The 24,051-nt window shown below is 43.5% G+C and overlaps 1 protein-coding gene across 1 annotated transcript in view; it reads left to right on the plus strand.

The window, feature by feature from the left end:
* The window catches only part of PAN3 (poly(A) specific ribonuclease subunit PAN3), a gene marked incomplete at its 5' end in the record, with an annotated part of 126,740 nt that overhangs the window by 82,756 nt on the left and 19,933 nt on the right, over positions 1 to 24,051 (plus strand). Inside the window, 6 exons of the mRNA XM_042782952.1 lie at positions 8,436 to 8,683; positions 11,520 to 11,624; positions 12,364 to 12,421; positions 20,077 to 20,238; positions 20,887 to 21,003; positions 21,087 to 21,188. Of these exons, the coding sequence (XP_042638886.1) occupies positions 8,436 to 8,683; positions 11,520 to 11,624; positions 12,364 to 12,421; positions 20,077 to 20,238; positions 20,887 to 21,003; positions 21,087 to 21,188 (792 nt within the window). The remainder of the gene's footprint in view (positions 1 to 8,435; positions 8,684 to 11,519; positions 11,625 to 12,363; positions 12,422 to 20,076; positions 20,239 to 20,886; positions 21,004 to 21,086; positions 21,189 to 24,051) is intronic.

Consider the following 24,051-nt stretch of genomic DNA (forward strand, 5'->3'; position numbering starts at 1 on the left):
TGCATCTAGATGGCTGCTTGCAGGCTTTTGAGGTCCCAGTTGCTATTCGTCAAAAGTTGGAGGTGGAACAATGTTTTGTAGTTTGTTAGGACAATTGCGCTCGTTGTCTCCTGCAACTGTGGTCCCGAGCCCTCAGGTTCAACTACTTGCTCCCTTTGAGAAGCTGGCTGTGACCAAGAAGTGACTATAGCCTTGTCCCTTGTCAGCTCTACTATACATCTGGGAATTCTTACTGAACATACAAATACACTTGTAGAACCATTGTCTGCCAACCCTATGCATGGTCTTGGGCACACTCCCCCCTTCATAGACATATCTCATAGTTCAGCCTATCCATCCCATCTATCTACACGTACACCCATGTTTGTCTTCACTGACAACACATTACTGTATGTGCAGAAGGGTTCATCTTTGTTGTCTGTACCTCTCATGTGCCTCTCTCTGTTGTCTTCCTCAATGCCACTGTGTTGATCACTCATATTTGGTGCACTGCCCTTCTCTTCACCCAAATTGATGCTTGTCTTTACCTATCTAACAGTGTCCCCTCCCCTCCCGCCCCTGGTAACCAACAAAGAAAATTTCCTTCCATATGTAAACCTGTCCTTGACTTTTTCCAATAACGGACTAATACGATATTTGTCCTTATGCATTAGCACTATTTAAAAACAGAACAAAACATCCTCACACCTGCTAGCAGGCCCTCCTGACTCGGCCCGGCCCCTGGCTCCTCTCGTCCACTTCCTGTGTCTCTGGCTTTGCCTGTTCTGGCCACGTCACACACGTAGGGACTGTACAGCATGCGGCCTTCACGTGTCTGACTTCTTTCACTTTGTAGAATCTTTTCCGGGTTCTTCCATGTTTCATTGTGGACCAGTATTTTATTCTTCTTTATGACTAGATAATATATCATTGTATGACTTTATCATGTTTTTTTTAATCCGTTTGTCAGTTAATAGAACTTCAGCTCCTCCCCACTTTTTGACTGTTATCCATACAGTTGCTGTGAACATTTGTGTACAGGGTGTAGTATGAAGGTGTTTGCAGTTCTCCTGGGTGATACCCCCAGGAGTGGAATTGCTGGTCATATTGTCAGTCTGTGTTTAACTTTTTGAGGAACTGCCAACCTGCTTTCCACAGTTGCTCATCGTTTTCCATTCCCACCTGTAGTGAGGGCTCTCATGTCTCCATGTCCTCACACACACCTTTGCTCTTCTAGTGCTGTGGTTAAATCCATCTGAGAGGGTGTGAAATGGAATCTCATTGTGGTTTTGATTTGCATTTCCCTAATGACTGATGGAGAAAAGATTGAAGTTGTTGAAGAATTCACATTGCTTGGTTCTACGATCGTCGCCAATGGAAGCAGCAGTCAGGTCATCAGACGACGTATAGCACTGGGCAAATTGGCTGCAAAGGACCACTTTCAAGTGCTGAAGAGCAAAGATGTCTTTTTGAGGACTAAGGTGTGCCTGAAACAAGCCATGGTATTTTCACTCGCCTCATCTGCATGTGAGAGCTGGACAGTGAATAAGGAAGACCAAAGAAGAGTTGATGCTTTTGAGCTGTGGTGTTGGCGAAGAATGCTGAAAGTACCATGGACTGCTAAAAGAACTAACATCTGTCCTGGAGGAAATGCAGCCGGAATGCTCCTTGGAAGCAAGAATGGCCAGACTTCGTCTCACTCACTTTGCTCATGTTGTCAGAAGGGACCATTCCCTGGAGAATTATGTCACGCTTGGTCAGGTGGAGGGTTGACGAAAGAGGGGAAGGCCCTCAATTAAGTGGATTGACAACGGTGGCAGCGGTGATGGGCTCAAGTGTAGCAAGAATCGTGGAGCTGGCTCAGGACCGGGAGGTGTTTTGTTGTGCTGGTATCGGGTTTTGCTATGAGTCGGTATCAGGTTTTGCTGTGAGTCGAGACAACTCAATGGCACTTAATAACAACAACAATGACCGATGATGATGGGCTTTTTTTTTTTTAAATGTGCTTGTTAGCTGTTTGTGTATCTTTGAAGAAGTGTTTTTTCCAAATCTGTTGTTCATTTTTTATTTATATTTTTGAGTTTTATTTTTAAATATATTTGGTATTCTAGTGCCTTAACAGATACATGATTTGCAAACATTTTCTCCCATTCTGTCTTTTTGTTTCTTGATAGTCCCATGAAGACACAAAGGACTAATTTTGATGAAATAAAATTTAACTATTGTTTCCTTTAGTTACTTGTGTTTTGGGTGTTACAACTAAGAAACTGTCGCACAACCCAATGCCACGAAGGCTTATAGTTATGTTTTCTTGTAAGAGTTTCATAATTTCAGCTCTTAGATTTTAGGTCTTCGATTGACTTTGAGGCAGCTGTTATATATGGTGGAAGAAGTGCTTAGATGTTGTATGTTTGTGTTTTTTTGATGTGGTCTCCCCTAGATTTTTACCATCACATATTTCACCACATCCAGAGTTCTGTAGAATTTTAGTTACACTCTGACTTTCAGTGATCTAGATGAATGGCCCTTTCACTGTTAATACTCAGATTTACCTGCGTATTCCTCTGTCCCATGCCTTTTGTGGGAAGAGGTTTCTTCTCACTCAAGTTGATCCTTTAATATAGGGAGGACTGAGGGACAAGCGTTTAAAAATGGCTTTACCTTTCTTCTCATTTATAAATTTTGTAACATTTCAAGATGACAGTTGTTTTCCTTGTTACTTTCCATACACTATTAAAGTGTCTAGTGCTACTGTGAATGTAATTATTCTTTTTAGATTATGTGTTCATTTTCTGATTGCTCTTGAGGTTTCCCTTCATCTTGGCCTGCTACGGTTTCATGCAGTGGGTTGCTCAGAACTCCAGGACTTGTTGTTGAGCGTTTTTGTGGTAGATGAGTTCTTAAAAAGTCACACACTCTTTTTCTTTAAATACTGCTTCGCTGTTGCCTTTTCTCTTTTCTCCTGCAAATTGACCTTCTCATTGTGTCCCTTGTGTCTCTTAAAACAGAACAAAACAGAAATAACCAAGTCTGTTGCCGTGAAGTCCCTTCTGTCTCATGGCAGCCCCATGTGTTGTGGAGTCACCCCACTGCGTGACTGTCATCTTTGTGGAAGCAGAACTCCAGGCATTTCTTCCGTGGAGCTGCTGGGCGGATGCCCACTGCCAACTTGTAGGTTAGCAGTCAGGCCCAAAGCTTTGGGGCCTGAGGGACCTGTCTGTGTTTTTTATTGCCCTTTTGTATTTTCCAAGCTTTATTCCTAGAGGAGTTCTTCACACCCTTCTGCTGCTCACAGTTTCTTCCTTGGTATCTGCTTTATTGTTTTAACTCTTCTCTGGTGTTTTCTTCCCCTTTAACGTCAGGGATTATATTTCTGGCTTTTTAGAAAGCCTAGCTTATTTCAACAAAATAGAATGTGTTTTAGCCTTGCGTAAGGTCCTGGTCTTTTGTCCTGCGGGGAGCTCCTTACCCCACGTCCTCCATCACTTCAGTTGTAACCGTTGTGTGATCTCTTGTACGTGGTTCTGTTATCTGGAGTTCCTTGTTCGCAGGTGCTGATTCTCAGCTGTATCGTGCTTGTGGTCATTTTGACAAGTTCTCTGCAGAGGTGCCCCAAGTGCTCTGCGCCGTGCAAGTGCTCAAGTGTTTGAATCCAGAATCTTGGGGTTTCACCAGCAGATGAAGGGTCATGCTGGTCTCTCACGTGGTGCGCCTTCCTCCACCTGTGCGTCACCGTACAGGCTGGGTTCCCTCTCTCTTTAAACACCACCCCAGCCCTCGGCCCTCTCCTCTCTCTCTTCCATGGCACATTGTCCTTTTGCTTCTAAGAGCTGAAATCGTGCAGCCTTCTGGAGTCCGGCCTTCACACACGGGTTTGTGTTGCGTTTCTTCACGTTTTAGGGGCTGAAAGCCACGTTCCGTGTTTCATCGGCTCACGTGGGCAGTGATCCTCAGTCACAGGGACCTTAGTCCAGGTAATGGGCCCCCAGACCTCTCACAATGTAGTCTCGTGACTTTAAAGTCTGCCTCCTCCTTCCTTTTCTTTTTTAATCTCAGCTGTGTTTTTAAATCTTGGACTGTGGTGTTTTATCTGGCAGTTCTAGGTGGCATCAGGCAGGATGTTCATATTAATTCTGTCTGTCATTGTCCAGAACCACTGTCACCCTACGTGTTTGGTCACATGTTGGAAGGCTGGATTTGGATTCTAAGAGTGGGGTTTTTTGTCTTTTTTTTTTTTTGCTTTTCCAGGTATGGAATTACATCATTCAAAAACAGTGACACTTTTCTCTTCATAAATGAGCCTGGGATTTTGAATGTCTCGTTTTCTTATTTTGTGTGTTGTGCCAGTTAATTCCAACATTGGCATTCCTGTGTTGTTCCTCACTTTCATGTGAATTGGGTACTGTTAAGAGTGTTTCAAGTGTCCCAAAGCAATTAATTCATCATACATGACTTAAACATCTCAGTTTGCATATTCATTTAATACGAAGTTACAGTGTAATTATTGTGTCATAATGTCAACCAAATGCCATTCTAATAGTCAGTTACACAAAGTAATACAAAAAATAAAATGCAAAGTGAAATTTCTAATTCAACAGTTTTTAATACAAAGTTGTGTCCTTGTAGGTTGACTCTTCTGTGTGTTAATATATTAAGTGTTTTGGTGATTGAGTATCAGTTACTATTAACATTAAAAACCACACATAAGGGCCCCTCCTGGCCCCAATCCCCTCCCATAGGTAAAGGTAGATATTATAAAAGAATATTTACATGTAAGAGAAATAAAATTCCAAATCAGTCAGAAAGAGTTATCTTCTTCTGTTGTAAGCATGTGGAGCCCTGGTGGTGCAGCGGGTAAGCGCTTGGCTGCTAACCGGTAGGTGGGCGGCTCAGACCCACCCAGCAGCTGGTGGGGTGTGAGGACCCGGTGATGTGCTTCTGCAAAGACGGAAAGCTTGATGGGCAGTTCTTCTCTGCAACATGGGGTTGCTGTGAATCAGACTTGACTCACGGCACCTGCCAGTGGCATCATCGCACAACATCTGCTGTGTGTGATGATTAGTAGAAAGTCCAGGTAATGGGCCCCCAAACCTCTCTCTCATAATGTAGTCTCGTGACTTTAAAGTCTGCCTTCTCCTTCAGGTTTATCATACCAGGTGGGATATCATGATGTCCCGTTAGAGTCTTGAAGCAAATGACTCCTGTGGTTAATGAGTAAGCGATGTGCAGTGAAGACGGCATTTTTACTGAGCTCTTACCTTGAGAGAAATTCCCTTGCTTTTTGCAGAATGTGTTCAGTTTATTTCTCCACCTTTATTTTTAACTACTTGTCTCAGTCGTATGGCTTACTCTTTGATGCTGTCTGTAATTCTATGTGGGGTGTAGGCAGTTACTGTTGGCTCTGCTGTGGTTGTTGTCCTTCCAATACACATATAGAAGACCTCTGTGCAAGCAGACACACAGACAGGTTCACTCAGTTCCTTAACACGTTGGTAAAACGTGCAGGTGGCACAAAGGTGTTCTTTTGTGACTACCTCGGATGTTTTAGTAATTGAGGGTTTAATTTCATTTTTTTACTTTCTGCCCACTTTGAGTGTCCCACTACCCTTCGAGGGAGTGACCCTTACCAGTGCTCATGTTTCTCTCTCACCTCGCTGGCCTGTCGTCTGGTCCAGTTCACCTCAGCTCAGATACATGAACAAACATTGGAGGCTGCCCCTTTATATTGTAAAAACTTCACAAAATTAGAAATCCTTAAGAGAAGACCTGTTACTCTCAAAGTGTAAATCCTTCTGTTCAGTTTCCTTCTTAATTGACATTAAATTGTTTTGGGCCCCTATCCCCTCCCGTACGTAAAGGTAGATGTTATTTCCCTTATGTGTAAATATTCTTTTATAATATCTACCTTTATGTACAGGAGGGAATAGGAGCCAAAAGCAACCTTTCACCATGTACTCAGTCTTCAAGAGACAGTCTACCTTTTGTCTCACTCACATCCCTACTTTGATGTTGGAATCTTTCCTTTGACTTTGTGCTAAATTTGTTATGGTTCCCTGTCTATCATGGGCCACAGGAACAGGTTTTGGAATCTATTTGACCTGAGTCTGAATCTTGATTCTGTTGTTTGACAACCTATAAACAAACATACAAAAAAACCCAAACTCATTGCCATGGAGTCAGTTCAACTCACAGCATCACCTCCTTGGGTTTCCGAGGCAGTCTACGGAAGCAGATTGCCCATCTTCCTTCTGAGACCTATATTTGCCTTTAAAAGAATTCTTTTGGTTTTTTCAAGTTAGTTTCCTCCTCTGTACAATGAATATGGTATACATGAGTGTTATTAGCAAACCATCGGTTTTATCATATGAAACGGAATCCTAAAATCCTTCTAGGTTCTCGAAGCAAAAGATTCCTGTGGTTAACCAGTAAGCAGTGTGTGATGAGGATGCCATTTTTAACTACGTTCTTAATGTTGGAGAGAAGTTCCCTTGCTTTTATTTAGCAGGGCCTGTTCATTTTAATTCAGCACCTTTATTTCTGCCTCACAAGCTTGATGTGAGGTTCAGTAACCTGACGGCTGTGCAGCTCTAGATGAGTGTCTGGCACAGGATGGTGCCTGTGTTAGTTGCCCTCCTTTCGTGTAAGGCGGGAACTGGTGATACTCATCTTTGGTGGCCCAGACAGGTTCACCTTGGAAAGGCTTAGAGACTGGCTTCAGGAAGAACTCCCTGTGTGCAGGTTTATTAGGTAAGTGGGAAGTAGAAACCCTTTGACAAGAGTTTAATTCTCCTCCCAGTTTTTGTCACGTAGCTTAACCTGCCGATTAAATGTGCAACATTAGACAGAAGCAGAAGTGTGGAAACATTTTTAAAAAGAGAAATGTAGGCTCATTGTCAAAATAACTGGACTTCTTTATAATTTTTCCCCCACAGAGTTTTAGGGTTTTCTCTTAGATAAATTTCAGTCACATCTGAGAATTTCTGGCTCATTTCAGTGCCCTGTGGTAGGCACCATGTGGGGAGCAGTCCTGGCTTGGGAATTGGAGACTTGCGTTTGCGTCCTGGTGTTACTGTTGACTTGGACACATGTGTCCTTGGTCAAGTCCCCAAGCCTCCGTGCGTCTCTGTCCTGGTACATACCATGAGACTTCTAACCTGCCCTACCTCAGTACTTACTCACAGAGTTCCTTAGAACATCACATGAAATAATTATGTGCAGACTGTTTAGAAAGTATGGCCGTCCAGGAGAAACCTGAGTGTTCTCAGCCTTCTTTTCGTTCCTCTGCATTTTCAGAGGGCACAGTGTTGCATTTTATGAACTGCGAGACATTGAAGGCATTTTCCTGTGGCCAGAGGGGCTTTGGTCCCTCTTCCCTGGTGCTGAGGTAGCATACTACCTCAGAGGTTTAAGGGCTTAGGCATTTCCCAAATAGCCAGAAAACAGTTCCTGGAGAGGTGGGACTGGGGCACTGAACCCCCTTTCCAGTTTCTGCCCAGAACACATCACCTCCATTAAGCCTTGATTAGCTCCCCTCAGTTCTCACTTCATTTGCATCTCATCTGCAGTGATGCATCGAGTTTGCAGCATGGGAATTGCTATCTGAGTGTTTTGAGGTCGTTCTGTGTCTTTTCTGTGTCTGGTCTCGTCTCCTCAGCTAGCTTGGGATCTCCCAAAGGGGAAGGGCAGTGGGCTTTACCCTTTCTTCACGACCCCTGGTAGAGCGTGCTCGACCTAGGGTGGTTTCTTACTTAACGATTGAGTACAGCTTGACCAGAGTGCAGGTCTGTTGGCTTCCTGTTTAAACAGTGTACACTGGGGGAAGTGTTCAGTTGTTCCAGGCCATACCTGTTAACGATTAAAGACAAAAGACATCCAAACAGTATACTGCTTGATTTGAAGGAACATGGTGGTGTTTCAGCTTCCCAAAACACTTGTTTTGCATTTTGCAAGTAATCTTGTGAATCATATTTGGTTGAAAGAACTGTAGTAAATCTTCCTTAGATACTTTGACGTTTTAATGGTATAATCTTTCGGGAATGTGGTGTTTGTGGTTGGTGGTCATACCTTTGCATGATATGGTCAACAGGCATTGTGCTCTGTCCTGAAAGAAAGACTTCATCTTTCCCACTTCCACTTTCAATTAGTTTGTTACATTATTGGTGACCCTTACTATTAACATTTCCAGTGTAGACCTGGAGATGGAGGAGACTTCTTGTGATACCCCCACTAGTTTATTTAGAACTGGCTACACTTGAAAAAGAGACTTTTCCCACTTGCACTGAGGCTGGCCTTCTTGAACACAAAAGAAAATAAAAGCATATTTCTTACCTGTGCCCTTAAGATCTGCTAACAATGAGTGAATGTTTCTTCCAAATGAACATTTGCATTTTATTTTCCAGATACTTCCTCTAAAGCCAGTGTGGCGCCACTAAGCCCTGTCTTTCCGTCCTCTTCAGGTATGTCATTGTCTGCTGGATCTTCCCCTCTGCACTCCCCCAAGATCACTCCACACACATCCCCTGCTCTCAGAAGAAGGAGTCACACTCCAAACCCAGCCAGTTACATGGTGCCTTCTAGTGCCTCCACACCTGTTAATAATCCGGTTTCCCAGACTCCATCTTCTGGTCAGGTGATCCAAAAGGAAACTGTAGGTGGGACGACCTACTTCTATACGGACACAGCTCCAGCACCGGTGACTGGAATGGTATGTCTGCATTAAAGTGGAGATTATAGCGCTGTTACGACAGTTCCATCTTATGCACGAAGAGGTCTCCCCTTCTTGCTCCTTGGATGGGAAAAAGCCACGACCTCGTTTTCTAACTTTGATGAGATTTTCAGTTTCTTCTAGCTCTCCATTTACTTCTGCATTACTAATAACGCTTTTGTTTTGGTTAACCTGGTGTTAATGAGAAATTAGATGGTATTTATGCTCTAGCTTAGTACTTTGGGGCATATTTTCCTTATGTGGTCATGTAGAACTCCTGTGAGTTGGGGTGAATGTTTAGTGACATTCTTTATAGGTGTGGATGGTTTTATCTTCAGTGGTAAGTTGGAGAATGTTGGTAGTATCTTATCAGTAGTTTTTGAAAGCATACTGAGAAACTCCTGCCTCGGTGATTTAACACAGCACTGAAGGGTCGTTGCTAAGGAAGAGAAGGCTCAGGTCAAAGGGACAGATGGTTGTGGATGAGAAGAGCCACCAAGGTTGGTGGTGAAGAGAGAGGAGAATTGTGAAACAAAAACATGACTACAGAGACCGAGACAGGAAGAGCATGGCCCGAGCCGATGAATTCTTCTCAGAGTGAATAAGTGATGGGCATGGGGTGGGGTGGGCCAGAGAAAAGCATTGTCATGTTCTGCGCATTGTACTTTTCTAGGTTCACAGTGTTGCCCATGTTCAAAACCGTTTTATCAACTAGAGAAAAACAAGTAGTGGATGAAGAGCTCAGGAGTCAGGAAGTCAGATTCCATTAAAACAGGAAGCTGGTCTGCGCCTTAGACGCTTGGCATGGTCGTGGACGATAGACCTACGGGGAGATGACATGGAAATCTGAGTATGCATATCTTGATCTTCCAAGTTAAACACAGATTTATTTTAATGATGCTTAACATGTTACTGGAAGCCAGTTTGAGTGGACGGCGAATCAGTTTTGGAGGCAGAAGTGCTGTTTCCGCTTTTCCGTCTCAGTTTGGCCGTTGTTTTGTGACTCACGGATCATCGTGCAGCTAAGGCTTTCCCTGTTTGTGAATTGAAGATGATCGTCCTCACCACTGTTGAGGGATAAATGTGAGCATGCTTATGGAAAGACCTGTAAATAAATGCTGTATTTTTTTAAATAATAACTCAGAAGTTAATGGTTTCTTTGGTCAGAAAACTTCCAAAAGCTCCCTTGGGACAGATCGCTGAAGCGATCAGGCAGCTGAGGTGGAGGCTGCCCTGTGTTCTCTCAAGTAAGAATTCCCTCAGGGTGTTTCTTCCTTTGTTTCTTTACTATATTTGATAGTCATTTACATTTTTATTTTATTTCCTGCTCTGTGCAGAAAGAACAAATTTAGTTTAATTGATCAAGAGGTCGTTTGGTCACAAAACTGCCTCAGTGCTTTTTATAGAGGTCAGATATGGTGTACTTTTAACGTTGTTACCCTTCAGGGCACTCTTCCAGATAGGCTCATGGTAACCCTGAGGTAGGTAAGTGGAACGGTGCCATCTGATGGAAGGAAAAAGCAGTGTTAGCGTCCTTGCGAGTGTAGGTGAGAGGAAACCTGTGAGGGTCGCAGAAGTACTTCTTGGTCGAGACCAGAGCAGGGCAATCATTTGAGGACAACAGAAACCAGTTGGATTCATTTTACAAAGAGAGGGAGAAAAAGTGCACTTCAGTCTACAAAGCGAAAGAGCGGGAGCAACAGGAGCCGTTTTTCAGTGCAGTTTGATCTTGTCCACGTGGCCCGTGTGAAGGAATGAAGGAGGCAGAGGACAAAGGAGGTTGACGCGGTGGCTTCCAGTGGGTACACTGACATGAGGGTAAGTGTACAAGTAGAAGAGTGAAATTCCAGAGGATGGACGTGGACTTGGTAACCCCAGTGTAGCTGGCCTGGAAGAGAAATACATCCTGCACCCTTTGGTTCATCAGAATGCTGCCTTGGAGTAAGCTGGTCCTCCTCGGGTATTTTGAAGTGTCTATAACAAGTATGAGCTCTGGTGGTGCAGTACCTAAGTGCCTAAGTCATTTGACTGCTAACTAGAAGGTTGGTGGTTCAAACCCTCCAGCCGCTCTGCAGAAGGAAGATGAGGCAATCTACTTCAGTAAAGATTTACTGCCTTGGGAACCTGATGGGGCTTGCTGTGAGTCAAAATCGACTTGATAGCAGTGAGTTTGGTTTTATAACAAGTATAGAAGTAGTGCTGATTGCTTAGTGCCTAAGGCACTTGACTGCTAACTAGAAGGCTGGCTGTTCAAACCCACCAGCCACTCCTCAGAAGGAAGATGGGGCAATCTACTTCCATAGAGATACCACCTCGGAAACCTAAGGAGGGGTCACTATGAGTCCGATCAACTCGATGGCAGTGAGTTTGGTTATTTTGGTTTATAGAAATAGTACTTTGCTTTGATTGGCCACAGAAAGCCCATCAAGAGGGCAGTTATTGGGGCCTCCAGGGCAGTGTCCCCATCATTATCTGAATGTCCCCAAACACTTCTAATAACTGCTTTCTTCCTCTCTTCCAGTTGCTTTTCAAAAATACCTACGAACTGTTATAACATTTCTTCCAAAGGGCTCTACTTTTGCCTTCTCTTTGAAATGTAACATTCTTACTGTTTTTGAAGAAATGTTTTCTTTTCTTGTTAGATTTTAAGAATTGAATATTAAAATATAAGATGATTTAGTTTTAAGAGAATTCATTCGGAAAGTATATTGGTAACAGCTATGCTGCGAGGTGTTTAACTCACTCTCATTTAAAGATTAAAAATGTATCGAAACAGTGGTAAAGCTTGTCACCTGAGAAGCATTGGTCATTGCATTTCCCCCTCCCTACCTTTTAGGTTTTTCCAAACTATCATATTTATCCTCCAACTGCACCTCACGTTGCTTATATGCAACCAAAAGCAAATGCTCCTTCCTTCTTCATGGCTGATGAACTCCGACAGGTATGCTTTCAGAATTCATAGTCAAAGCCTTGCCGCCTGCTTCACTCTGGGGGAGAACTAGAGAAAGGACAGAGCTCTCAGCAAGCCCTGTGTCTCGGCAAAGACAGGTACAGCTCTCAGCTCACATGCATAGGTTAGGAAAGGCAGTTTGGCCCAGAAAGGAAGCTCATTTTCACAGAACTTACTTTTCCAAAGTAGGTTTTATAAAATCATTTTGTTATTTTGGTTGTTGGTGCAAACAGTTACATGTTCTTCCTTAAAAAATCATTTGATATGTAGAATTTCACTTTACGCTCAGATTCTCAGAAATATATTTATTTCACAGAAGTAAGTTTCTACTGGTATGATGTTTATAGAGAGTGGGTTCTACCAATACAGCGTTTATAGAATGGATTCTACCAGTAAAACATTTATGAAAAAATGCCTTCTACCAGTGTGATGTTTATAGAATGGATTCTTGATCAGCTTATTAATAGACTTTGAGTTTTCAGTCCCAAAGATAGTCAGTCATATACTTTGGGTTATGGCATAGCTCCCTAAACCCAACTCTAACTACGGATAGATTTAATTTAACTAAGGTTGGAATTTAAACACTGCTGTCATTAGAAAGCTATTTCATGATTTTGATGTTAAAGAGTATGCATACCAGCAGGGTCTGTCCATACCTCATTTAGTTATAATAGGAACTGTGAGTTTCGGAGGTGGTGTTTACATGTGAATACACTGTTTCCTTTTTTAGGAGCTGATCAACAGACATTTGATAACCATGGCGCAAATTGATCAAGCAGATATGCCAGGTAAAAACAGAACTGACTCTTCTTTTCTTTTAAAGGTAATGATAACTGGTCTGACGGTCTGTGGGTTTCCGTGCATCACTGTGGTTAATACTAATATTATGTGTGAACACTTGATGAAGCAGAGGCACTTAGTGCATTTTGAGTATTGAATTACAGGGCTAAGGGGGAAGGGTTACTGTTACTGTTCCAGGAGCTGTGTGCCTGATAGTGTGCTCATCAAGTGCTTGGCATGTCTTTATCTTCACAGCAGTGCTGTGACAGGTGCTCGTCATGGCCATTGTGCAGATGGGGAGCACTGAAATTAACATGGGTAACTCATTTACCGTTAGGACAGTAGCTGGTAAATCGCTGGCCGAGTCAGGATTTGAACCCAGGTTTTCCGGACTATAGCACAGTGTTTCTTTGCAGTAAAACCTGTCTTTTCTCCTAGCTTACTTTGTACACAAATTAAATGCAGTATAATTTAGAAAAACTTTATAAATAATACAGTAGGAGTACACTTACCATAAAGATCATCTCAATCCCTGCTTCTAATCAAAGATTCCACCCAGGGCAGCGCACATTGTGATCATGGAAGAATTAAAAGGAATGTCCTAAGACTGATCTGTCATAACTTGTGAAATGCTCAAGTTGGAAAATTGATTAATTATTTTACATTCTGTTTGAGACCCTAGCCAGGGCAAAATGGGGGAAAATTAAAAAAAAAAAATGGAGACAGAAAGATTGGAAAAGAGAAAATGAAGCTGTCATCTGCAGGTGATAGGATTGTAGATCAGACATTTCAAACCAAATTCCAAACTCACTGCCATCGAGTTGGATGTGACTCATAGTGACCCCTCCTTGGATTTCTGAGGTGAGGTGATACCACTCAGAAGTAGATTGTCCCGTTTTTCTCCCGAGGAATGGCTGGTGGGTTTGAGCCGCCAGTCTTCTGGTTAGGAGTTAAATGCCTTAGGCATTGCACCACCAGAGCTCCCGCAGATTAGACGTATTTGAAATAAGAGTTTAGAGCATGGCTGGATATAAGATTAATATGTATCAGTTTCATTTCTATAGTCCTGTGTTGTTGTTGTTGTTGTTGTTATGTGCTGTCGAGTTGGACCTGACTCAAAGTGACCTCTCCTTGGGTTTCTGAGGCGGTATCTCTATGGAAGTAGATTGCCCAACCTTCCTACCAAGGAGTGGCTGGTGGGTTTGAGCCGCTAGCCTTCTGGTTAGCAGTCAGGTGCCTTAGGCACTGTGCCACCAGACCTGTAGTCACAGCTAAAGCCACTGCCATGGTGTCACTTCTGTACTCATGGTGACCCTGTAGGCCAGAGGAGGGTTCCAGGGTTTCTGAGGCTGCAACCTTTACAGAAGCAGATTGCCGTAACTTTCTCCCATGAAGCAGCTGATGGGTTCGAACCACCAGTCTTTCAGTTAGCAGTCAAGCACTTAACCACCATGCCACCAGGTCCTTGGTACCGGTAGTGAATAACTTCAGAATATAATTAAAAGAAAAGATACTTATCTTAATGATCTAGTGCTGTTATAGAAAAAATATCTCAACTGGATGACTTAAAGTCACTGCCGTCAAGTCAGGTCTGACTCATGGCGACCCCTCCTTGGGTTTCTGAGGCAGTATCACTACAGAAGTAGATTGCCCGACCTTCCTTCCGAGGAGTGGCTGGAGGGTTTGAACCGCCAGCCTTCTGGTTAGCGGTCAAAACAAGCAGAAGTTGATTCTCTCACGTTTCCAGAGGATAGAAGTCTGAATTCAGGGCTCTGGCTGTGGAGGCGGGTTTTCTGTTTCTTTTTGCTCTGGTGGAAGGTCCTTGTGTCTTCAGCTTCTGTTTCTTGGTTCCTTGGAGATGTCCCGGTGGCGTGGCCATCCATATTCCCTGTCTCGGCTTGCTTCGTCGCTTGTTTAATCTCTTTTATATGTCAGAAGAGGTTGACTTTAAGATGCACTCTAAACAGATACCGTCTCATTAACATACCAAAGATAACCCATTCCCAAAAAGGATTATAACCAAAGGCATAGAAGTTTTGATTTTAACAGCCAGTTTTGGGGGATACAATTCAATCCATAACAGTACACTATCTTTGGTCCTCCAAAACATATGTCCTTGCCACATGTAAAACATATTTACCACATTACATGTCAAAAATCTTAAATTAACTCCCAATCTAGATTCCATCCTGGGGCAAAGTTCCTCTTCATCTGTGAAATCTAAGTACAAATTACCTGCTTCCAAGTGCAGTGGCAGAACAGGCCCAAGGTGGCTATTTCCATTACAAATGGGGGAGATTTGAGGGAAAGAAGGGATAGCAGGCCCCAAGGAAGTCCATAACCCAGCAGAACAAATTCCGTTAGCTCTCAAGGCCTGGAAGTAATGCTCGGTTCTCAGACAGCATCTGGGCAATGGCCCACTCTCCAGGCTGTGCATATTGGCAACGCCCTCTGGATTCTCAGTGCAGACCCCTGGGCCCTGGGCTTCAGCCCCCACCTTGCAGGCCCACTGGGATGGCAGCTCTGCTTCCTTGGGGAGCCTCATTCTTTTAGTCTGTCTGAGTGGTGACTCCACCTCTTTGGCCCTGGCAGGCTCTGTTCTTCTGCCCCTTGGGCATAACAGCCCCATCTCATCAGCTTTGGGAAGCGGGCCCCATCCCCTTGGCACTTGTGAATAGCAGCCCCATCATTGAGTTTGTGAAGATCTGTCTCTTTAAAACTGAGAAGGTTGTGAGCCCCACCCTTTGGAACCGAGAAGGCCCTGCTTCCCGATTTCCTTCCAGCAGTTCTACTCATCTCCAGTCTAGTCTAGAGATGATCCTTCTCTTTTCTTGGAATATACAGATGTGGCTCCTTTGGCCCGTTTCTTGCTCGTAGAATTCCAAGAGGCAAACAGTTCTCTTTCCTTTTCTGGCCCCTTCAGTCTAAGCTAATGGAGTTTCTACTGTGGTAGTGTGTTAAACCCATCAGTCACAGGCTTAATCTCTTTAACAAAGGACTGTCTAGTCACATCTTTGGTAAAAGTTGTAGGACACGTGTCCTCAGTGTGTATAACAGAATTTTTCAACTCTTTGTAAGTTTTGTTTTCATTTTACATGGTTCATTTTCAAGACTATCTTTTTTTGTTTCGCATTTTACTGCAAGTAGCAAGGAGAAACCACACTGTCCCTTTAAGATCTTGCTTCGAAATCACCTCAGCCATATACAGGTAGTCTCTGACTTAGGGCAGGATGTCATTCCAGTGTCTCTGTAGTAAGTCAGTTCTGGTGTCAGTTGAATACCTCTTTGTTTTTAGTTTTCAATTACTGCCTTTTATTATGAACATCTTTATAAATCTGATCTTTGAACTTCTGTGAGTGAATATCTGTGTGTGATGACATCCGCATACTACATACTATAGTGCAGTATGTAGTGCATGTTACTAATGATACGATGTACTCAAAAAAAAAAAAAAAACCAGAAGTCAGTCATAAGCATGGTTCATCTAACTCAAAAGTGTTATAAGTTGGGGATTACCTGTGTCCAAGTTCTTCACTTACAAGTTCTGCCTTCCACCAAACACTTGAAAATACTTCAGACCAGTTCTTTACCCATGCATGAAAAGCATCACACGTCCTCCATTGTCCATGGCATGTTCATCATTTCCTTTTGAAGCCTCACCAGAAGCACACTTCACGTCCACGTGCCTAGCACCAGTCTGGTGCTGCGCCACGTGTAATCTCTAAGATGACGGAGACTTCCTCTGTGGCTCTCCTCACTCCTTCTGAGCCCTTCCCATTGCTGTTGACATCTGTCTTACTTCTCTAGTGCTGCTGTATCAGAAATACCACAAGTAGGTGGCTTTTAACAAATAAATGTATCTTCTTGATAAATTTTTAGGAGGCTACACGTCCACGCTCAGGGAGCCAGCTCTGGTAGAGGTCTTTTTTCTCTAATTTGTCTCAGAGGGAGGTCCTTGTCTCCTTTCAACATCTGTGAGCCCGGCATCCTTGGAGATCTCCATGTGTTTTGACAGCAGTCTTCCCCTGGGTCTAGGAGGTTCTCAGCGCAGGGACACTGGGTCCGAAGGACGTGCTCCGTTCCCACCTGTTCTTGGTGGTAGTCAGCCCTCTTTGCTTGCTTCTCTCTCCTTTATCTCTTATAAAGGGTGTGAGTTAAGCAAGGGTGTGACTTGAGTTAGGCTGTGGAAGATTAAGGGTGTGATTTAAGTCTGTGATGACTTGAGTTAGGGTGGGGGTTGCATCATACCCTCTTGTAAGGCTTATGGTATAACCCACCCTAATCCTGCCTCATTAACATATAACCAAAAAGACCAGACTCATTGCCATTGAGTTAATTCTGATTCATAGCGACCCCTGTTGGGTTTCCTAGGTAGTACATCTTTATGGAAGTAGCTTGCTCGGTCTTCCTTCTGCGGAGTGGCTGGTGGATTTGAACTGCTAACCTTCTGGTTAGCAGTCATATGCCTTAGGCACTACGTAGAGGTTAAGATTTACAACCCATATCACAAAATGAAGGACAGCCACACAATACTGGGAATATGACTTACTGAGATTGACACCACTTTGGAGGGACACAATTTAATCTGTAATAATGTGTGTAATTCTGTCAACAGTTTCTTCAAGACAACCTAAGCTTTTAGTATTACCAAAAAAAAAAAACAAACCCACTGCCATTGAATTGGTTCTGACTCATAGTGATCCCCATCAGGTTTCCAAGGCTGTAAATCTTTGTGGAAGTAGATTGCTTCATTTATATGCCACCAGAGCGCCTAGCTTTTGGTATCAGGCATCTTAAAACCCTCCCAGCTTCTGCCCATTACCCAATTCCAAAACTGCTTCCACATTTTAGGTATTTGGTAGAGCGGCAACCCCACGTCCGTACCAGATGCCTTAAACTAGACTCTCTAGAGGGGCAAAGGCAGTGAAGCAAATCTATAAATACATACATTTAGTTCAAGGAAATGACTCATACAGTTGTGGAGGCTGGCGAGTCCCAAATCTGTGGGTCAGGTGGCAGGCTGAAGGCTTCTCCAGGAACTGGAGATTAGATCACAAAACGAGTCATGATCCAAGAGAGTGAGTTTTGCCAGAGCATCCATGTGTACTGGATAGTAGCCACAGCCCCAAGAAAACACCCCTTTCAGATTATCTGCTAACATCAGTTCACAAAATGGATGATGATTCTGTAATCTTCCAGAGCACTGAGAATCGTGGCCTAGTGAAGTGGACACATAACCTTGACTCTCACAATGCCATGTCCAGTCATTTCAGAGTATCAGTACTTAGGGCTAAGTACAAAAAGAATATGTACTAAGAGATTAAGACTTAAATGGAATTCTGTGTTGATTGATAAATGTCCAAACTCATGGAGTCTATTCTGGCTGATGGTGTGACCCCATGTGTGTTAGAGTAGCACTGTCCACCATAGTGTTTCTAATGGCTGATTTTTAGATGTAGGTCTCCAGGTCCTTGTTCCAAGGTGCTTTGGGTGGACTTGATCCTCCAGCCTTTCAGTTAGCAGCTGAGTGCTTAACCATTTGAGCCACCCAGGGACTCCATATTTATGAAAAGCAAGGCATGATATACTAGTTTCATGAATAAGAAGACATAATCATGAAGATGGCAGTTTTCCTGAACTGTTGTATAGAGTCAATGTCATTTCAGTCAGAAGCATTACAGAACTGCTTATGGAACTTGGTAGAATTTGTCAAAGAACAAAGGGCCAAGACTACTCAAGACACTTGAAAGGAGATGAGTAGGGCAACTGTATGTACATGGGGGCAGGAGATGGCCTGTCGTAACTAAAACAGTGTAGTAATGGCACCAAAAAGACTCCTCTTCCCTCAAGTCTGTTCCAACTCATAGTGAACCCCATTGGGTTTCCAAGGCTGTAAATCTTTACGGAAGTAAAGTGCCTCATCTTCGATCGGCATAGCAGCTGGTGGGTTTGAACTGCCAGCCTTTTTGTTAGCAGCTAAATGATTTAACTGCTGTACCACCAGAGCTCCTTAGGGGTGAAGAGCATAGACTACAAAATCAGTGTGGCCTGGATTGGAATCTCAGCTCCCTTTTCAGCTGTTTAATTCTTATTTTCTTTATGAAATACACGTCTTAGTTTCCTAGTGCTGCTCTGACAGAAATACCTCAAGGGAGTAGTTTTTTTTTTTTTTTTTTTTTTTTTTTTTTTTTTTTTTTTGGGTGAAGATTTACAGAGCAAATTCACTTTCCATACAGCAGTTCACATATACTTTGTCTCATGTCATTAACCACAGTTTACCACAATGCAACAGCTTCCCTCCCACTTCCTCCCCATAGTTACCTCTTCCCAGTGACCATCCCTCCATACTCTCCTGCCCCCTGAGCTGTCTCCCTGTGCATAAGCAGTCCTTCCTTCTCCCATGATTGTTCTCTCTAGGGCGTGTGTCTACTTGAGGTAAATGTTTAACTCACATGCCTGTACATTGTTTGGCTGGCAACCACAGGTATGGGTTCAGTTCCAGACCTGAAGGGCAGCTAGGGGCCATAGTCTCAGTGGTTCCATCAGGCTCTATTGGACCAGCAAAGCTCAAGTATTTCCCACTTCAAGAGTGTGGTAGAAATGTGGTCAGACTGTACCCTGTCAGAGGTGGAAAACCCGCAAGACAGGGAACCAAGGCGGTCCCGCTGAGTGCCGTCTCTGACAGGTCTCACTGTGCATGTGTGTTCTGGAAAATACAGGGCAGTTGAAAGAAGGGAAGTAAAGTGCCTGCAACATACGGAGAAACTGCTTACCGAGTGCCCTTCAAGCACAGCTTTCCAGCCTTTGGATGAAGCCCCAAAGTGGGTTTCAAGGTGTCCAGTGTCTAGTGCCTCCCAGTGTATGGTGAGCAAACACTTGGGTGTAACATACTCTGCAGTGAATTTTTCTTCCTTGGAGGAGCATGGAGGGTGTGGTGGTAAACCTGTTTTCTTGTTAGGGATCCAAACTGCGTTACTCCGCTGAGTGGCTATATTGTGACTAGAACCAATTCCCTAATCTCAGGCATTTCTACTACCAGTTTTTCCTACTGCTAATAAACTGCAGTGAGCAACTTTATTAGCTGCAAATCTCTATTTCCTTGAGATACACTCCTTGAGTTGTACTTAATGAGCCAGAGCTGGGTTTTTAAAGAGTTTTGGTGCAGATTGCCAAGCACACGCACACACAGGTGCATCCGTGTGTACACTGCCCAGTTTATTGTTACTTGTTTGGAGTTTCCTTTTGATTTTGCACAAAACACATACAGAGAAGAATCAGGCTGTATTCGGTGTCAGAACCAGAAATGTCTGCTCTCTCTTAAGCGACAGCTCACATTGATGCTGACAGCACAAGCCAGAAATGTGTGTTGTGAAAAGCTGCCTCTGCCCAGCTGGAGTGGAGTGGACCAAAAAAACTACTGTGCTGTAGAAGTTAGGGCATAGTGTTGTGAATGAAGCTGGGTTCTCTCGACTTGTTTTATATGCCCGTTTGTCTTGATACCGAAACCAGGTTTTCTCTAGTAGTTAGGAAGGTAGACACTGTTGTTGATAAAGTATGTTGCAATACATGGGTTGGTCGTGGTAGATTTGGTTTCTGCTGTATTACTGGCACATAATTTACACGTGTCTGCGGTTTAAAGTCGTCTTCCTGTGAATTCCTGCAGCCGTCCCTACAGAAGTGGACAGCTACCATAGCCTGTTCCCTCTCGAGCCACTGCCACCACCCAACAGGCTGCAGAAGTCCAGTAACTTCGGGTATATGACGTCTTGTTACAAAGCTGTAAATAGTAAAGATGATCTTCCGTACTGCCTCCGGAGGGTCCATGGTAAGTAGACTCAGTCAGCCTCTTTTATAAGCCGGTTACTGAGGCTAAGATACCGCACGCTTCTGGGGGTCTTGGTCTGTTTAATACTTGACTTTCAGGGACAGTGAATAAATTATTCTTTGGACAGCATTGCCTAATAAGTGATGTACAACAGGGCTTTTCAGTTCTGGTGGACTAAGGGGAGGTGTCCTGTAGCCTTCACGATAACAGAGGTGAGCCCTGGTAGTGCAGTGGTTAAAGTGCTCAGCTGCCAACCAGGTGGTCAATGGCTGGACCCCACAAGTTGCTCTATGGAAGAAAGATGTAGCAATCTGCTTCAGTAAAGATTGGTGGCCTCAGAAACCCTATGAGGGCAGTTCTACTCTGTCCTATAGGGCCACTGTTACGTGCTGTCGAGTCTGACCCGACTCATAGTGACCCCTCCTTAGGTTTCTGAGGCGGTATCTCTACAGCAGTAGATTGCCCAACCTTCCTTCCGAGGAGTGGCTGGTGGGTTTGAACCGCCAGCCTTCTGGTTAGCAGTCAAGTGCCTTAGGCACTGTGCTACCAGAATTACCATAAAGCCGCTAGGAGTAGGAGTTTACTGGATAGCAGTAGGGTTTTTTTTTTTTTTTTTTGGGGGGGTAGCAGAAAGTCTTTCTTTTTCAGGTTTTCGTCTCGTTAACACAAAGTGCATGGTGTTGGTTGATATGTGGAAAAAAATTCAGCACTCGAACATTGTAACCTTGCGAGAAGTATTTACCACTAAAGCGTTTGCGGAACCTTGTGAGTGAGGGGCACTGGCTTTCTGCTGGGGGATTCGTCATTGGAAGCCATTCGGCACTGATGTGTGTTTGTGTTCCCTGAAGCTCTTGTGTTCGCGTATGATTTCCATGCTGGAGGAGAGACCATGATGAGCAGGCACTTCAATGACCCCAACGCGGACGCCTATTTCACAAAGAGGAAGTGGGGTGAGCAGACCCGAACATGCTGTGTCCTGACAGACACTTCTCTGTTGCACAGGAAGGAGTTTTATATTTTAAAACAAATGCAGATTTAATCTCTAAATCATTCAGTTTATATTTCATCTGTAAAGAAGTGTCTCAGAGAAAGGGAATTGCTCAGAGAAAGGGAATTGCTCGCAAGAGGCCGGGAGCTGATGCCGGGTGTGTTTTCTGGGCTTGAGTTGGGTTGTGGGAGGCTCGCATCAGCATCTGATGTTGGGAACGATGGAAAGTTTTTCCTCTTAAATTCTTTCTCCTTAGAAAATAGAATGCTTTCCGAATGAAGATGATTTGGAAAATTCAGTAAAAGAAAAATCGGATCTCCTTAGCTTTGTCATCTGAAACTCAACCAGTATGAATATTTTGGTGTAGCGCTTTCTTGTTTGTTCTTTTTGGGTTTATCTTTGTTTTTGTTTTTATCACATATTCTTGTTTATCAGGACCATAACTATTTTCCTCTCATTTTTACTTTCTAAATATAAAATAGTGACTCCCTCTTAGTTCACTGTGACTCTCATCAGTTACGTGCTTATTTAAAGAGATTCTCAAATTACTTTCACGTAAACATGGGTCATTTGCTTGCCTTTTTTAAATTTTTTTTTTACATTAAGGTGGTGAAATATATATAACAAAACATTTGCCATTTCAACTGTACTGACTTGTTTTGCCCTTTTCTAATATTTACTTAAAAATTTGTTTAGTAGTTCCAGTTTTGCAAAGGATCAGAATATTTTAATTGTAACTACAAGTGTTCACTAAACAGTAAATTTTTCAGAGAAAAACTAAATCCATTTTGACATATCCATTTAGTATTAGTTTCCATACTTGCAGAAGGAGGTGCCATTCGCTGGTTTGGGAGCAGAAAAAAGCATTGCATTGTTACTACGGTTTTCCATTTGTTAAAGGTTTTTCTTGAATGCATACTGGTGGAAATTAAGGGGAGAGGGACTTGAGTCCACACTGTACTCAGTCTCTTTCAGATTGTGGCTCCTTGGCAGAGTTGAACTCTGGTTGAAAATACAGCCCTGTCTGTTTACTGGTGACTTGACTCTCCCCTCAACAGTTGAACGTAGAAACTTGTGGTTACATGGCTGCTTCCCGTTACGAATCTGCCCGCACCGTGTGGTCTGTTTTCTTGTCTTTAGCCATGTCATCTGCAGACATGTGCTTAATTTTGTGGAAGGGGATGTGGTGTAACTTTTCCTCTAGATAATAGGGTTGCAGTCGCTCCAGTTTATTTTAGTCGGAACACCTGTGAAGCAACTGTTGGTTTTAATTTATAGCTGCTTTCTTGTTGACCTCAGCGCTGTGGGCTGATTTGTGGTGGGGCCGCCCTGTGTGTTGCATCGTCCCTGACTTGACCCATGAGGTGCCAGTGGTACCCTCCTCCTCTCACCCTCAAGGCAGCCAAAAATGTCTCCACACATTGCCACTTGTCCCGGGGTGGGGTAAGGGGGATTCAGCCCTCTTTGAGACCCACTGATTCATAGAATTCCTTTTTAAAAGGGTTTTATCTTAGTTGTCTTGGTTTGGCTGTTGACTTACTGACTGATACATTAATGTTTAAATTTTCATGAGCCTCGGCCCATTTTCTAGTATTTGGAAATACTGTTGGAATGGTAGAATCTTTCCTAAAGGCACTATGTGTGCCTCGACTCAGGGCAGCTTCTGGTCCCGGGAATCCCTTGTTCTCCCAGTGTGAATATTACAAAACGGAAAAACTGTAGTGGCCAGTGTTGCATAAACTTTTAGGGACACAGACGAAAGTCTGATTGTGTTGTTAGATTATTTAATTTGTAAGCACAAACTTGGAAAACCACGTATTTACTATAAGAAACATAGTAGTTTAGAAAATGAGAATAATAGCAGTGGCATACCCAGAGGCGCATCAGTGTTGAATGAGCACGTGGAGGTAAACGTTCAGCCCCCAGTGGGCACTGTATGTCTGCTGTACCCACACTTTTCCCTCGTCACCAAGTTTGACGAAAGTCGTTTCGTTTAAACTCTTTCTATTCATCTTTGATGTTGTCTTGGCACTTGGTTCTAGATCTGCTCTTTGGGTCATCTTGTGTTTGCTCAGCATATCATCTTCAGTCTGTCGCGGCTGAGAGGGAGCACTGTTTGAATTGTCTTTGTGCTTCTCAGTGGGAACTGGATCCTGCCGGCAGTGCCTGTTTGCTATCATGACAGTGAACAACTGAGCTTTATTCCTTTTTACTTGATACAGAAAAGGTTTATTGAGATAAAGGAGATCTGGTGGCGTAGTGGGTAAGGCATTTGGCTGCTAACTAGAAGGTTGGTGGTTCAAATCCACCAGATGCTTCTCGGAAGGAAGATGGGGCAGTCTACTTCCATAAAGACTTATGGCCCTGGAAACCCAGTGGGGTTCACTGTGAGTGAGAATCGACTCAGTGGCGGTGGGTTCGTTTCTTGGTTTTCTCCTGGAGGTAGTTATAAAGCCTGGGTTAAATTGGCATGCCCTTCTTTTCCACTGACCTAAACGTTAGCCTAGGAAATACCATTGAGAACACCAGTGAGTGTTGACAGAATCACGATGACGGCTTCTCGATGGTGTGTTTTGTCATTGTCCATAAGTGGCATTCACTTTGTCATGGTTGTGTTTGTGTAAATTGAATGTCATCCTGTCTTACTAACAAGACTGTATTAGACGAGGATGACCCACAGTAGGAAAATTAAATAGAAATTCAAGAGAAATGTTGGTTTGCTGCTATTGTCAACTGCCATAAAGTCAGCAGCTTGTGGTGGCAACCCTGTGCACGTGGCATTGGACCGCTGGCATCCATAGGGTTTTCATGGGCTGGTTGTTTTG

This window comes from Orycteropus afer, unplaced genomic scaffold (genome assembly GCF_000298275.1).
Source record: "Orycteropus afer afer isolate SDZICR_OR568_19922 unplaced genomic scaffold, OryAfe1.0 scaffold00540, whole genome shotgun sequence".
NCBI lineage: Eukaryota > Metazoa > Chordata > Mammalia > Tubulidentata > Orycteropodidae > Orycteropus > Orycteropus afer.